Below are 16489 nucleotides of genomic sequence, written 5' to 3'. Positions count from 1 at the left end.
CACTGCCAAGTGCTTCAGAGGAAATAAAGAAAACAGGCAGTCATCAAGTGATCAATCTAGGGACACCATCCCTGCCCATCCTTGCTAATAGCGATTGATGGACCTATCCTCCATGAACTTAACTAGTTCTTTTTTGAACCCTGTTATAGTCTTGGCCTTCACAACATCCTTTGGCAAAGAGTTCCACAGGTTGACAGTGCGTTGTGTGAAGAAATACTTCCTTTTGTTTGTTTAAAACCTGCTGCCTATTAATTTAATTGGGTGACACCTAGTTCTTATGAGAAGGAGTAAATAACACTTTCTTCACACTAGTCATGATTTTATAGACTTCTGTCATAACCCCCCCCCCCCAGTCTTCTCTTTTCCAAGCTGAAAAGTCCCAGTCTTATTAATCTCGCCTCATACAGAAGCTGTTCCATGCCCCTAAGCATTTTTGTTGCCATTTTCTGAACCTTTTCCAATTCAAATATATCTTTTTTGAGATGGGGCGACCACATCTGCACACAGTATTCAAGATGTGGACGTACCATGGGTTTATATAGAGGCAATATGATATTTTCTGTCTTATTATCTATCCATTTCCTAATGATTCCCAACATTCTGTTCGCTTTTTTGACTGCCCTGCACATTGAGTGGATGTTTTCAGAAAACTATTCACAGTGACTCCAAGATCTCTTTCTTGCGTGGTAACAGCTAATTTAGACCCCATCATTTTATATGTATAGTTGGGATTATGTTTTCCAATGTGCATTATTTTGCATTTATCAACATTGAATTTCATCTGCCATTTTGTTGCCCAGTCACCCAGTTTTGAGAGATCCTTTGGTAGCTCTTCACAGTCTGCCTGGGACTTAACTATCTTAAGTAGTTTTGTATCATCTGCACATCAAAACACATCTGGGATGGGCTAGGTAAGAATATTGTTTATAAGGAGGTTGTTTTATCTCATGCCCCAACTGAACAATGTGCATGGATTTTTGCAGCCTTCATTATGATAAAATATAAACCTGCCCAAGGGAATTACATAGTTAAACTTGATGGCAAGATTCACGGAAGGTGTCCCCTTCCCAATGTGCCTAGTCTCCTGAGTTTTGGATGGATGGGTTTGATTTTTTTTTTTTTCCAAAAGATGCCTTCCACTAGTGTATTTTAATCTCATATTCTCCTTCCTCTGCTGTTCTCTCACCCTGCCTAATATGCAGCCTTTTCAAATTCCACATACTATAGCAAAGTACTGCATATAAAGTGGTTCCCTGTTGTGTGAGCTAAACATATGGGCAACCAATGAGGTTTTTGTATCATACTGTGTACCATATTGTATTTTAAAAGTGCTTTGGAGGAGGCTGTATCTTCCTTCTTCTCATCCATCCCTCTCCCCTCAACAGACTGATTCAGAACAAATAAATGGGGCTGGGGAATCCTCTTCGGTTCCTGCTAGTTTTCTGAGCTGTATTAAAAAGCAGAGTTTAAGTTCTTGTGCTGAGGTCTGTTAGTTGTTAATATTTGAAGGTGTTTGTCTGCATCCTTCAATTTTTTTTATATTTCAATCTGCATCAAATAGTCTTGATTTATATATACAGTATCAAACTTATATACTGCAATAAGGTATAAAGTAATCAGCCTAATGAGTAAGAAGACCTTTTTACTGTCAGTATACATTTCTAAGTCACTTATAGGAGGAAAAATAACGTACCTTTTGCTCCACTGAGTAGGTTGTGTTAAGTTTCCAGTAGCATGATGATGGAGCAGATGTCAGCGACTGTGTATTTATCTTAAGACCAGTGGATCCTTAACCCCCAGCTGTGATCAGATTGCAATCTTTCTGGGCAGAGCTGCACACATCTACCCTCTCTCTTTCTTCTTGAATCTGGGCAGAAGGCACAAGATCAGTTGGAACTTTCAGCACATGATGATGTTTTCAGGTAAAAGTGTTTGGTGAAGCAATAATTCTGTTTTTACATAAGTCTAAATAATCCTCTCGTGAAAATCCTCCTTTTTATAACTGATGTGCAATTTCTAATCGGGAGAAGGGTAGTGTGGTGTGTGTGTGTTTTAATTAAAAAAAAATAATAATGCTGTAGCAATTGACTTAGCATAGCATCTTTATACAGTGTCTGTCTCCTATTCAACTTCATTTCTTTACAGACAGATCAGAATCTGTCATGATTCTGACAGTAGTGACAGTCTCTGGCCTCTGGCAGCTGGATGATCCCTGCATGGTTATGACTAAGATTGGTCAAAATGTTTGTTTTGAAATTTTGCAAATAGAAATTTTGCAATATTCTCCCCCCCCCCCCCCCCCAAAAAAAAATTTACCTTTAGGGAATGACAGGACCGGAACCAATGCTGTCAGAAATATAAGTGTGGAAAAACCACCTAGAGCTAGAGTTAAAGTAAAGAAAAGGAGAGGGGAGTGTTTTTATTTGCTTTCTCTGTCACACAAGTGAGCTGCTAATGTTCATGCTTCCTTGCTAGTAAAAACAAATTACTGAGTGTTTTTACTGTTACAAATAAGTCCGTGGCTGCCTGTCTGGGTAGGCCTTGCTGCTGGAATTCTGAAACCCCCTGGGATGTGTGTTGTGCTTAGAAGCATGTTATTACCCAGAATTCTCCAAGCTCTCAGCTCTTTTATAGCAACACTGGTATTAGAGCTGTGGGAACAAATTGAAAGGTTTGCATGCTCTTTCTGGATGCAGGGAGCTTCTTAATTTCTAAAAAGTATTTTTACTTCAGTCAGCAGGCAACTTCTTTCCACAAGCTTTTCTGGAAATATTTGTCCCTATTATTTATACAGTTACCTTTGGACTCATAACCATGTTAATGAAAATGCTGTGGCAGAGAATGAAGCTGTCAGGTACCTTGTTACTACTTCCTCATTTTCAGGGCAGATATGCTCCGCCCTGAGGCATGGCGTAGGTTAGAGCAGTCTAAGAGCTGCTCTAACTTATGCCTGCTGACTCTGGTTTGTAAGGAACCATAGCCAGCTGAGCATATCATAGCATATCCCCTCCCTATCATAACGTAGCCCCTGTGCCTGAGGTGAGTGGGAGTTTGTGCAGGGCATTGCAGTGCTGACATTGCACATCTTAATGGGCCAGATCAGGTGGTGTTTTCATGGTGTTTGGTTATTTTAAGAAGCTGATACAGTGGGGAGTCCCTTCTTTTGGCTCCTACACACTATCTTGGGGTTTTGTTTTTAGACTGGATGAATGTTTAAGGAAGTGCTGTGAAAACTGTCACTGGTACTTAAGAAGTTCACCTAGTTCATTCCTTTCTTTCTGTGCAGGTCTTAGAGGAGCCATGGCATTTGCTCTGGCCATACGAGACACTGCTACTTACTCCCATCAAATGATGTTTTCAACAACCCTTCTTATTGTCTTTTTCACTGTCTGGATTATTGGTGGAGGCACAACACCCATGCTGTCATGGCTGAACATTAGGTCAGTACACATCCAAACACTGGGCAATGTTATAGTCTTTAAAAAAGAAAAAAAACACTGTACTCTGCTAGTCGCTGATACACTAAAACCACCTGTGTGATGCTTGTTAGGCATCTCCAGATTTTAAGGGGTACAGATGTATTGGTAAGGACACTAAATAAGAAGTTACTTTCGTTGACACTATGAATGTATAGTACAGTAGGATCCCTATTAACCAAAACACCTGGAGGCCTGAGCTCCTTAGCAGGATACAAGTCACATCTATTGACTTGAATGGAAATTGCTCACATCCTACAAGGAGACAATAGGGCCCCTGTATCCCAACTTCTAAATCAATGAACTAACACCAGTCCCCATCTCTTGGCCCCTGATAATAGCCCTGATCCCATTGAATTCAGTGTGAGACTTTCCATGGTTTCAGTGGGAGCTGGATCTAAACAGGCTGTTATCCAAACAAATCTGGTATTTCCTGGACTGTTAGAACAATCAGGATCTTACTGTACTGCTTGAGGACATGGCCAACATAAAGATTATGGTTATGGTATGTAATCATAACAACGTAGTCAAACTGCCAATATACAGATGCTCTGAGGTTATAGGCATATACACCTCTACCCCGATATAACGCAACCCGATATAACACGAATTTGGATATAACGCGGTAAAGCAGTACTCGGGCGGGGCTGCGCACTCCGGCGGATCAAAGCAAGTTCAGTATAACGCGGTTTCACCTATAATGCGGTAAGATTTTTTGGCTCCCGAGGACAGGGTTATATCGGGGTAGAGGTGTATATTTTTGAAGCTACTTATCTTGGGAAGCAAAAGCCCTAGTAGAGAATCATGAATCCATCAACAGTTATTTAGCAGGTATGCTCCTGCTATATTAGGGTTTTGGCGTACTGTACACATGCTGTGTGGCCCTTACAACATACTGATTGCCTTCAGTACTAAGTGTGTTCACCAGAATTTGCAATATCCAAGGTCCTGTAGTAGGGTATAGGTAAGCACCAGGGAAAACTGCAGATGCTGAGGTAACAGTCTCTATTTATCTTTGCTAAAATTAGCAGGTTAGGGACCACCTCTGTAGTTGGACAAAGAGAGGAAATTGCCAGCTGATATGTATTTCCTTGGTTCAGTTAAGAAATGACTCGGAGTGGGTGGGATTTCCAAAAGCACTTGGAATTGGCCTAACTGCTCCCATTGATATCAGTGGAAGTTGAACCATTGCAGTCAATGGGCGCAGAAACAGGCCAGCGCTGAGCACTTCTGGGAATCCCACACACTGACTTGTTTTCCTCTAGAATTTTCTAGACAAATTCTCAGAAGAAAGACTAGCTATGGCTAGCAAAGACGCTCAGGCATTACCCACCCCCAACTCCTTAGATTCTCACCTTGCCGTGATGACCTTGGGGTCCTTCCAGATGGCTGATGGTTAAATTCAAACAGCTGGGTACATTGGTTGGGCTTAGTTGGGACAGCTGGAAATATTACTCATATCACAGGCCTGTCGTTATTTTTTGCAATTTGAGGATGAGGTGTACCTCTCCTCTTGCAGTGACGAACCTTTTTTTGATGGTCCAGCCTAGGAACCTGAGGTGACATGAGCATTTCTGGAGGCATTTGAGGGAGGACATTGGTTTTTCTGACAGATTGTTTTGTTGATGATAGGGCCACTTCAGTAGTTTTGCTCCATCAGTAGGTGATACCATGTTCTTTTCTTATGCTCTTCATGAAAGTGCCGCTCCCCAAAATCAATAATTCAGGCCATGAAGCAGCACAGGTGAAAACACTAGTTGACCAGTGCTGTGATACCACTCCTGGAATGGCTTCCAAAAGACAACTGTAATGTCACAGCAGGGCAGATTGACATACCTATAGATATTAAATTGTGTGTTGGAGGCATAACAGAACCCCCTGATTGGAAGTGAAAAGAAATCACTACCTTTTTGGCTTGGTTGAACAGAACAAAATGGTTAACCTCTCATCTATATAATTATATAGATCTGTTCGTAGCATTCTGATTAGGAAATGCAATATTTGACTGACCCCTGTACAGTGTTCACTGGAATTGGGGCAGTTTGTCTTCCCAGAGGCCACATAAAATTGAACTTACTTAAACCAGGAGATGGCAGCCATGTGCAGCTGAATAAGAGTTAGAAACTCAAACACTGGTTAGTGGTCATTTGTCATGATACAGTGCCAGCTACTGAGAAGTAAAATGCCCCCTTTGCTATAGGAGGGTAGCAGAGGGATAGAGATTGCAGCTTCCTAGTGAAGTTCAGAAGAGTTTAACATGCTAGTTCTTATCCTTTTGGGTAGGGTGTGAGGCATCAGAAGATGCAGTATAAAGAAAAAACTAAAGGAAGTCTGTATCTCAAACAGAAGCAATAGCATGGAATATAGGGCTCAGCTGGGGTGCAGTATGGAATTCAAGGTATTCACTGTTTCTTTAAATGGATGATGCCTGGACCCCTGGCACTTATGCCCTTTAAATTAGCTGGCAGTAAATAAAGCGTGAGAGGTTGAGAGTTAAGAAGTGTTTAATTATACAGGATACTTTAACAGAAAAGAGATTAAAGGTTAATATTTGCTTTTTGTTCATTTACTAGATTAAGTGGGAGAGGGGGCAATGATGCAGTTCATGAACTGGACCTATAATTCAGAAGTTGCAGACAACCATAAAAAAGGCCACTTGTACCCTGTGAAATTCAGAGTGGTTTTAACCTTAAACTTCAATTTAATTCTTGAGCCATTAGTATAACGAGTTTATAAAAGAAAAAACAAAAGTCCAACTAAAACTAATAACATTCTTCCACGCTTGCCTTGTTTGAGAAGTTTGTGTCCATTTTAGATTCAGCCGTTGGAAACTAAACATGTTAAACATTTAAACATCAGTAATAATTTTTCATTCCCATCATGCCAGATGCTTGAGTTTCTTGGATCTCATAGATGTCTTTGGAAGATTACATTTAAGTCCCTGAATGGTAAATAGCTATGTTCTTGGAGGAGTGAGTTTGGTTTTTGTTTGGAAAATACAGTTTAGCTTGAATAATCTAGTGGGGGGGTGGGGTGGGGGGGGGCGGAGTTTAAAAATCCAGTGGTGGTTAAAGCCAAGAAACATTTTTCCTGCCTGAAGCTGCTAAAAAACTTCAGAGAGATCTGACAGACCAATAAATCAGAAGCATTGTCAAAGTTCCTCTCTAGAGAGTGGCTGACAAGGTTTCACTTGTACTTCTCCCAGGGAAAGGGAACTCTTGCATTTATATCTCAAAATGACAAACCTGTCATTGTTCATTAGGAATGGGTGACCCGTTGTGGCAGTGCTTCCTTTTTCCAGGTTAGTACTGACTGTTGCCATTGAAGCAAAATGCTGACTCATGTCCTCCCCTTTCTTGTTCAGCATTGGTTGTTTCAAACTAGGTGGGTGGGAAGAGTCACTACAAGTAGCTGAAATCAATTCATTTCAAAACATGAAATTTTAATTAGTAAACAAACTTTTCTGAATTTTAGGAACTGTAAAGTAGCTTGTGAGAGAGAATAGAATGAAGCACTGTTCTTGCTGGGGGGAGAGGTTTTGATTTCCAATACTAACTTTTCTGTGTTTTTTTTGGTACTTAAATGATGCATAGTGACATGGTTACTATTGAAATAGCAGGATTTTTAATTGAAGTCCTGTTGTTGTCCAGCTTATTCAGATACAAAGACTTATTGAATGTTTTAACTATATGGAAGTAAAATTGCACAATGTACGACTGTGCTTAAAAATTTAAGCAATGAGAAATTGAGGGATGTGCAGTAAATGAGGCATGGGGTCAGATACTGACCCATGAGAATAAAACAAAATATTTAATAGCTAACTCATTCAGTGAGCACCATCCAGTGCACTGAATTAGCAGGTGTCCTATGGAGAAAATGTGCAGATTGTAATTCAGCTTTTAATTACATGATCACAAGGGTCTGAATTAAGATTGCACAGGCAGAATTTACATCATACTGACACCCACATGGGTCATCAGCTGGGTTGAAACCTATTTAGCCCCCTTCCTAAGCCCTGGCTCCTCATCCCAGTCTTCTCTTCCTCCAGGTTCTCTGTCCAAGTCCCAGCTTCCTCCCCAGGCTCCACATCTGATCTCTGCCTTCCCCCACTCCCAATCTCCTTGCCCAACTGGTCTCCCTACCCTCCCCCACAATTGAGTGTGAGCTCAGTCTCCCCATCCCTACCCTCCCTGGCTCCTTGACCAGTAGGACCCAATCACCCCTTCACCCCCATTCTGGCCTTAGTCCCCTCTGCCTTCAAGTCAGACTGCTTCATCCTCTGCTCTGCCTGGAGAGACGGGCTTCCTGCTCTCAGTTCCTGTGCTGGTGCCACTGTGGCCTCCAGTACTGGGAAAGAGCAGTTAATCCTGCTCCGTCCCTGCATCCCAGGGCCAGAGCGTGCTCAGAGCATATGGACTCTTCAGGAAAATTTAGTGGCCAAACTCCAAGAAGTGTCTACTGAGCATGTGCAAAGTGGAATTTTTAGGGGCTTGTAATGTGGTTAAATTAGTGTGGGTTATTGCGGGGGATGCCAAAAGGCACATCCCTGACACCAGGGTGCCCTCCTGCCAGATTTGAAGTCACTGCTCTAAAGTATGGAGGCACTAGAGCTTCTCAACAGAATGGTTGGATGGATATTTTAACCTCAGTAAAAATGTATTTTTCCCTAAACTTATTCTGAGGAAAAAGCTGAACAGGTTTTGCTGTAATTTTCCAAAAATATCTTCCATGGACATACACCATGGAAAATATCTGCCTGTTAGTTTGGCAGTTATAAGCAACTGAAAAGAGAATCTTAGAATGGAGAGACTCAGGCAACCTTAACTGTAGGTGTCACTACCTGCACAAGGTAACCTTAATTCTGGAATGTGCTAATTTTAGAATGCTCAACTTTGCAACCTTTAATGTTTTTTTTAAATATATTTTTGTGTGTATATGAATTGGCCATATCTTATGTACATATGCACACAATCTCTCTCTCCAATCTATATCTATATTATAGCTCAGGGGTCAGCAACCTTTCAGAAGTGGTGTGCCGAGTCTTCATTTATTAACTCTAATAATAAACTCATGGGTCTAATAAATGCCAGTAATACATTTTAACGTTTTTAGAAGGTCTCTTTCTATAAGTCTATAATATATAACTAAACTATTGTTGTATGTAAAGTAAATAAGGTTTTTAAAATGTTTAAGAAGCTTCATTTAAAATTAAATTAAAATACAGAGCCCCCCGGACTGGTGGCCAAGACCCGGGCAGTGTGAGTGCCACTGAAAATCAGCTCGCGTGCCGCCTTCAGCACATGTGCCATAGGTTGCCTACCACTGTTATAGCTATATCTTATATGTATATGTGTAGCCAATCATAGCAACATAAGGCTGGAAGGGACCTTGAGAGGGCATCTAGTCCAGCCCCTGCACTGAAGCAGGAGAAAGTAAACCTAGACCATCTCTGACAGGTGTTTGTCCAGCCTGTTCTTAAAAACCTCCATTGAGGGGGATTCCACAACCTCCCTTGGAAGCCTGTCCCAGAACTTAACTACCCTTCTAGCTAAAAAGTTTTTGCTAATATCTAACTTAAACCTCCCTTGCTGCAGATTAAGCCAGTTACTACTTGTCCTACCTTTAGTGGACATGGAGAACAATTGATCACAGTCCTCTTGATAACAGCCGTTAGCATATTTGAAGATTTTTATTAAGTCCCTCTGTCTTCTTTTCTCAAGATTTAAAATGCCCAGTTTTTTTTAATCTTTCCTTGTAGATCAGGTTTACTAAAGCTTTTTTCATGTTTGTGGCTGTCCTTTGGACTCGCTCCAGGTTGTCCACATCTTTCCTAAAGTATGGCACCCAGAATTGGACACTATTCCAGCTGAGGCCTCACTAGCGCAGAGTAGAGTCGGACGATTACCTGGGACTTCGGTACGACACTCCCTTTAATACACCCTAGAATGATATTAACCTTTTTAAAAACTGCATCACATTGTTGACTCGTATTCAATTTGTGATCCACTATAACTCCCAGATCCTTTTCAGCAGTACTGTTCCCCATTTTGTAGTTGTACATTTGATTTTTTTACTTCCAAAATGTAGTACTTTGCACTTATCTTTACTGAATTTCTTTTTGTTGAATTTAGACCAATTCTCCAATTTGTCGAAGTCATTTTGAATTCTAATCCTGTCCTCGGAAGTGCTTGCAACCCTTCCCAGTATGGTGTCATCTGCAGATTTTATAGCCATACTCTCCACTACATTATCCAAGTCATTAATGAAAATACTGAATAGTACCAGACCCAGGACTGACCCTTGCAAGACCCCACTAAATACACCCTCCCAGTTTGACAGCGACCTACTGAAAACTTCTCTTTGAGTATGGTCTTTCAACCAGTTGGGCACCCACCTTATAGTAATTTTGTCCACCTTGTAATAATTGCTAGAAATAATTGTTACATGCACTTTGTTGTCATGTAAAGATTCTGTGGTAACATGGTTGGATCTCCTTTTCTTGGAGGTGATAGCTTCTGGATGTGATTACCACCCACATGGTTGTATGAAAACAAACTAAGGGATGTTATTGGCAAATGTTTATCATACAGTGTTGTCATTGTTACTTTCTGTGAATTTTTTTTTTTGTTATTTTGTATTCCATTGTTTTTGTTGTTGGTTTTGGTTTGTTTTTATTTTGAGCTTGGCTAAAGATACCAGCTCACAAACGTTTTCTGTTACTTACATTCCATTCTTGTGCTGTACCAGAGTTGGTGATCATGCTCCATCGGTGGAAGAGATAAATGAAAGCCGCTGGCTGTACTTCAGGTGACACTGGTTTCCTCAGTATAAAATTAACCTGGTGCTTGGCTTTCTTCACCTTTCTAACCCAAAGTATGTGTTCTCTTTCTATGCTGTGGCATGCTGCTGCTTTTCAAATGAGGGACTGTACAATTTCCATAATGCTGAATCAGTTTAGTTCCTGTGAGCTGAAAGGGTGTGGTTCCCACAGGCAGGGCTTTCACTCTTTCAGTTTTTTCCAATTTTTTTTTGTTATTCCCCTTAAAATCTGGATAACAGACCCCTTCTACCTCACCACACGCTTAGGAAAGAAAGTAAAATGGTTCTTTTATTGTAAAAATAGTAAAAATAAAAGCCTCATCTGACTTCTGTGAATTGGGAAATCATGGATTTGATCCTATAATCCTTATTCATGCAAGTAGTCTACGTGACTTCCAAGGGGTTACTCAGGAGAGTAAGATTGACTCCCACCACAGTTGCAGGACTGTTCCATATTGGAACCCTCCCAAGAAAGGTGCTGATCGGAGCTGATCCATTGAGTTTAGTGGGAGGGGAGTCAAGATCAGTTTCCAAAACCAGTGAACTGGTAAACAAGGCCTGTTGTAGGCTGTTGAAGGTGTGTATAGTGTAATAATTACATTCCTTTGGTGCATCTTTAATGCACCCTGTTGTATCACAGGAGTCCCAATCAGCCGGTTAGTTTTTAGAACCACAAATAGGCCAACACCAAAACAAGCTGCATTGAGAACCAGAATAGTTAAAGTACTACCAGCATTCAGGGCTGTTACCACAGTAACTTTACATGCTTAGTTAGACATGCCACCTATGGTGAATTCCTGCCCTCCATTTCAGGCTTTGGGAAGGCTGGACTTAGGCAATATCACCAAGAATTAGAGCTGCTCTGCTTTCTATGGCCCAGTGTGGAGTTTCTCAAAGTGAGGATCAATCGGGCTTTTAAAAGTGTTTTTTGCCAACTTTTTTTTGTTTTCCATGTAAACTTTCCCTTTGAGTTTGTTTTCGTGTGTGTTGGCAGAAGTCAGAATGACAGTAGCACCATTGTCACAGGGACTGGGCTCATGAACATGTGCATGCAAGGTGGGGAGGAGTCTGCCTAACTACAGTGACGCCAGTGCTCAGCTTTTGGGTCACAGGTGTCACATCTGCGTAGTTACTATGGCACCAAGAGTGATGCTGGAATTCTACTGTAATTCTAGATCCCTTCCAAACCAAATTGGTTAAGGAAATAGTGTTGACAGGGAAAGGTTGGTAGTTAAGGAACTCAGTTGGCAGATGAAGTTACAAGCTCAGTGATAATCCATTTACCATTAAAACATGTCTTAAAGTAAGATAAGCTGTTCATATTCTGAAAAATAGAGAATTATTTTCATAAGGGGTCACACCTTCACTTCAATGAGCTTGTTTTCTGCTCTAGATACTGTTACTTTGTTGTGTCTGTATAAATTCCACTGACTATCCCAAGACCAGAATGAAAATGGTGACTAAATAGTATTTTTACTAAGACAGTTTTTGTAGTCATCTGGTTCTACATAATAAAATAGTGAATTGATGCTGAAAGGAGAAATGCATTTTTAATTGGCCGATTTCAGACTTTTTTATCTAGTCACAACAGAAAATTTTTCACGCATGACTTTTCTCATATACTGTTATCCCTCAGCCAAGTCTTAGGTAAATAATTTTGTTGCCAAATCAAACACTTCATCTGTGCAATCCTAGAAACCATATGTTGCAGCTATGGATTGTCCGAGTGGATAGCACAGAAAATAGTGGTGGCTGCTGGGACTGCAGTGGCATGTTCTTGGCTGCATTGCAGCTGACATGCCCTTCAAGTCACGTAATCCGGTCAGTGCTTAGACCAACATATGCTTGTTCATCTGGCTTTCCAGTAGACTATTTCAGTGAAATTCCAAGATGATTGGGCTTACTATGGTCACTGGTGTATAAGAGCTAATCCAAGTAAATCAATCCAGCCCTGAAGAATTTTGTACTTCAATACAATTCAAGTCAACAGGAACAAATATTTACTTCCATAGCAATTGATCTTTGTAATTGCTTATGAAGCAGGCAAGTAAAGGGAAACCACTTTGCTTTGAGAGACTTTTCTCCAACATCAAGAGCTTTTCTTGAACTGAACTGGAACTCTGTCTTGACTTCAAAGTGAACTATAATATTTGATTACATTCTCTGCACTAAATTCTGATGGTGGGAATAGTAGGATTTGTCATGAATTGTAGTTAAAGATTATTAATTATTTGGTGGTTGCTTAATAACTAGTGGCCAACATCCTTGTGGGAGTAATGTTAACAAAAACTAGCACTCGAACATTTAAACTTTAGAAAAGGGACTTATTTAAAGGAGAGACCTAGTCAAAAAGATCCTGAAGTTAAGCGAAGAACTAAAAATCCTTAGACTTTGCATGAAAACTATTAATAAGCATTCCATAATAGACACATCAGGCACACATACCCCCTAAACAAAAAAGAAGCAGACGGGCAAGAAAAAAGTTAGCTTGGCTAAGTGTTAAGATGCAAGAGGTTATTTGAGCCTCAGAGGTGTGTGTCAGAAAATGGAAATCCAGGTTAAGTGAAGCCTATAGAAAAGCCTATAAATTACAGCAGGTAAAATGGGAATTATGAGGGATAAGAGAATTTGAAGAGCAAATAATCAAAGACATTAAACAAAGAGATTTTTTTTAGGAAAGACTGCTTTATATGAAGATATGAAGTGAGGTTGTACTGAAGTTGGGAAGCAAGGAGGGTAAAACACCAAAGACTTTGAGGGACTGGTGAGTACAGACTAACAGGGAGCAAAGGAACCAATTAAGGAGGAGAAGGACATTGTCGCTAAATATTTTCTTTGCATCTGTCTTCACCACAGAGCATATTAGGGAGATACTTACCCTTTTTTCTGGTAATAAAATGACGTACTGTCTGAGATTCTGGTCTCAAAAAGAAGATCTGCTAGAACAAATTGATAAAAAGCAAAAAGTCACCCAGTTAGTACAAGGCTAAGAATGAAGTGGCTGAGCTGCTAAGAAAAATAAACACTTGCATTAAAATCAGCTAGTATACTGGAGGACACCAAATATTGTACCTGTTTAAAAAAATGCTGAAAGGTGAGACTAATAATTCAAACCAGTAGGCCCTATTTTGGTACCCTGTTAATTGGCTGAAACAAGTCAAAAATAGGACTGAAGAACACTAAGGTAAACATATGATAGGAAATAACCCGTCTGACTTCTACAAAGGGAAATCAACAGAAATGAGGTTTTTTTCCTCCACAGAAAATTGCAATGAAAACTTTAAAAGTTTGCATCTAAATTTTCCACAGAAAATTTCAGTTTGGAGCAGAAATTTGAATACTGAAAATTTTTAGCCAAAACCCAAAATAATTCTGTTTTGGAAATGCTGCCATGGTGCTTCATGGGAGTTGTAGTTCAAGTGCCTCATGCTCCCATTCTCCTCTTTGTGCTGTGCTTTTAAGAGGCACAACATAGAATCTCACCCTGTGCGGAAAAAGTATTTCCATATCAGTTTAAAGCTTGTTCCCTTTCAGTTTCATTGATGCCCTCTTTTTTTATGATAAGAGGGGAACAGTAATGTCCAATCTATCTTCTCTGTCCCATTCATTGTAACGTTATCATGTCCCTTCTGTCCACCATTGATAGGCCCTCGCCTGGGATTTTCTGTTCAGTTCTGGTAATCCCATCTCTAAAAAGATGTAGCCGAAATAGAGGAGAGTTATAGATGTGTAACGAGTGGCCTGGAAAATCTTCTATATGAGGAGAGTAAACTAAACGGTCCGTTTTCTCCAAAAGTAAGCAAATAAGAGAGAACATGATTAAGTTACACAACGTGAGTGTGTAATTTACTCCTATTTTTTCCCTTACTCCTAATACGAGGAGACATTCAATAAAATTGAAAGACAATAAATTTAACACTGATAAACCATTCTCTTGTGGAATGCACAATTAATCTGTGGAATTTGGTGCCACAAGAGATCCTGGAGATCAAGGGCTTAGTAGGATTTCAGAAGGACTTGACAACTATAAGGATAACAGAAATATTGAGTTACTTTAGATAAGATTAAATAGATGTTTGGAAGGGATACTTCAGGCATAAGACGATCACTAACTGAATAACTATAGCAAGGAAATTCCCTTATGGGCCTGCTAGTCTGTAATTGCCTGCTGTCTGGTTTCTTGCTCCTTCTCTGAAGCATCTGGTCCTGATCACTTTAAGAGAGAGGAGACTGGACTAGAGGGATTACTAGTCTGATCCATTGTGGCAATTCCCATGTTATTTAGGATAATGAAACTTCCCCAAAGACAGAGCAAACTAAGATAACGAATTCCCGGGCAGTTCAGACTACAGGAGTGTGACTAGCAGTCTGCCTCAAAGTCCAATGCTGTAACTCCTGTGTGGATGCAAACTAATAGGTTCCCAGTTCACGTTAACATAGTCCTCTTCAAACAGGATTACATTCATGTGAACTAGGAACCTTTTAGTTCACGCCCGCAGCATCCTCAAGGGGGAGTTACAGTATAGCACTTTGGGGCACTCTGCTGTTCACACTACTGTAATCCAAACGGGGGGGCAGTGAAGACCTAGCTTTCTAAACTCTTTTGCTGATCCCTTTTTAGGAAGTATATTTTAAAAGTGTAAGTGATCGTATATGCTTATGCCATTTTGAGGCCTGTCTAGCATCACAGTACTCTTGTGTACACACTCTGCCATACAGGAGGCACGTTCCCTGCAGAACAAGAGGCTAGCCACAACTCTGCTAGTCCGTGCACAAAGTGATATGGTTCTAAAAGACCCAGCAGGGATGGCAGCCAGCCAAGGAAGAGTGTAGTGAGTTGTAAATGAAAATCTGCTGCCTGGAGAAGAATTCTGGTTGATTGAAAGAGGAACTTCTTTGTAATGGGTCTATGTAACTATGATGGAATAAAGAAAGACTCTTCCTAAAATGACTTCTATAATAAGTATGTGGAATGCTGTTGAACTAACCACTTAAGCCGCTTTTAAAAATGCATTCTCGTCTGCTTATGGTGTTTATGACCATCTGATAACCGTTTGCTTTTGTGTTGTTTGTTTTCCTAATGTTTCTATAGGGTTGGAGTTGACCCAGATCAGGATCCCCCACCCAGCAATGACAGCTTTCAAGTCTTACAAGGAGTAAGTAATCAGATAACTTCCTTACTAGGCTGGTGAGCTAATATAAAATGAGATAATCCAAAAGAACGTGAAGGGTATGTGACATTGGTGAATATTTTCTCTAGTGACAGATGCATTTTATTTGCTGATTGATACCTGTGGTGGCCGATGGGAACATTTTCAGGTCACAGAATACACCATCTTGATATGTGCTTCTAAATTTTGTAATTCAAATTTGGATCTTTTGTAAGAGCACCAGAAAATTCCCCAGATCTGAGTTTTTTGCATGCTGTCTAATGGCTTGCTTTTTTATTTTTTCAGTAGGGATTCTTTAAATGTTCTAAACCATAACCAGTTCTTTTTAGGAGCAATGGATAGAGAAAAGTCCTCTTGGCTTCTGTTCGGTGACTGCTACCAAATACTGCACTTTTAACTGTGTAAAGTAGCTGCAGTCAGATTATCAAATTTAATCTTTGGTCTCATCTACATCAGTGTGCACTAGAGGGCAATGATTTCGAAGGTGCACCAATGTGTTGCATGCTAACAGCACAGGTAGACCCTGCCAGCACAAATTAAAAGTTCCCTTGTGCTCACCACTATGTTAATGCGCACCCTCACTATTTTACAGAGGGCACCAGCACAGTTTGACCTCACCCCTGTATTGCCGATCACCACTGCAAGACCAAGGGGGAAACAAAGCGCACAACATAAAACACTAATAGATTTCTACCCAGAAGATTCACAGGGCTCTAGTTTCTCAGTTCCATGAAATTCAGGGTACAGAACACCAACAGAACACACACATATCACTGACTGCATTTGGAGTGAAGTTTCTGTTAGCTGTATCTCCTTGCTGTTAGCTTGCTGTTCCTCTTGTAAGCAAATGACGATTAAAAAGAACTTGTTCAGTTTTCTTTATCACAGGAACTGAGCTACACATCTGAATTGAGCTCCTTGTAGATATTGGGTCAAATCCATCCCTGGTATAACTTCACTGAAGTCAACAGCATGTTATATGTAATTTCTAAGACTGTGGGGATAAGGTAACACAAAGTATGA

The 16489-nt window shown here is 40.3% G+C and overlaps 1 protein-coding gene across 1 annotated transcript in view; it reads left to right on the top strand.

Moving 5' to 3' along the window:
- LOC112110507 (sodium/hydrogen exchanger 7) overlaps positions 1–16489 on the top strand; it is a 100304-nt gene that overhangs the window by 68365 nt on the left and 15450 nt on the right. Inside the window, exons 11-14 of the mRNA XM_026650341.1 lie at positions 1811–1922; positions 3287–3440; positions 10224–10283; positions 15388–15451. Of these exons, the coding sequence (XP_026506126.1) occupies positions 1811–1922; positions 3287–3440; positions 10224–10283; positions 15388–15451 (390 nt within the window). The remainder of the gene's footprint in view (positions 1–1810; positions 1923–3286; positions 3441–10223; positions 10284–15387; positions 15452–16489) is intronic.

The sequence above is a fragment of the Terrapene carolina genome, unplaced genomic scaffold (assembly GCF_002925995.2).
Source record: "Terrapene carolina triunguis isolate 2854851 unplaced genomic scaffold, T_m_triunguis-2.0 Scaffold25, whole genome shotgun sequence".
NCBI lineage: Eukaryota > Metazoa > Chordata > Testudines > Emydidae > Terrapene > Terrapene triunguis.
Note: the sequence above shows the minus strand (reverse complement) of the source record. Positions and strands in the feature narration are given on the sequence as shown.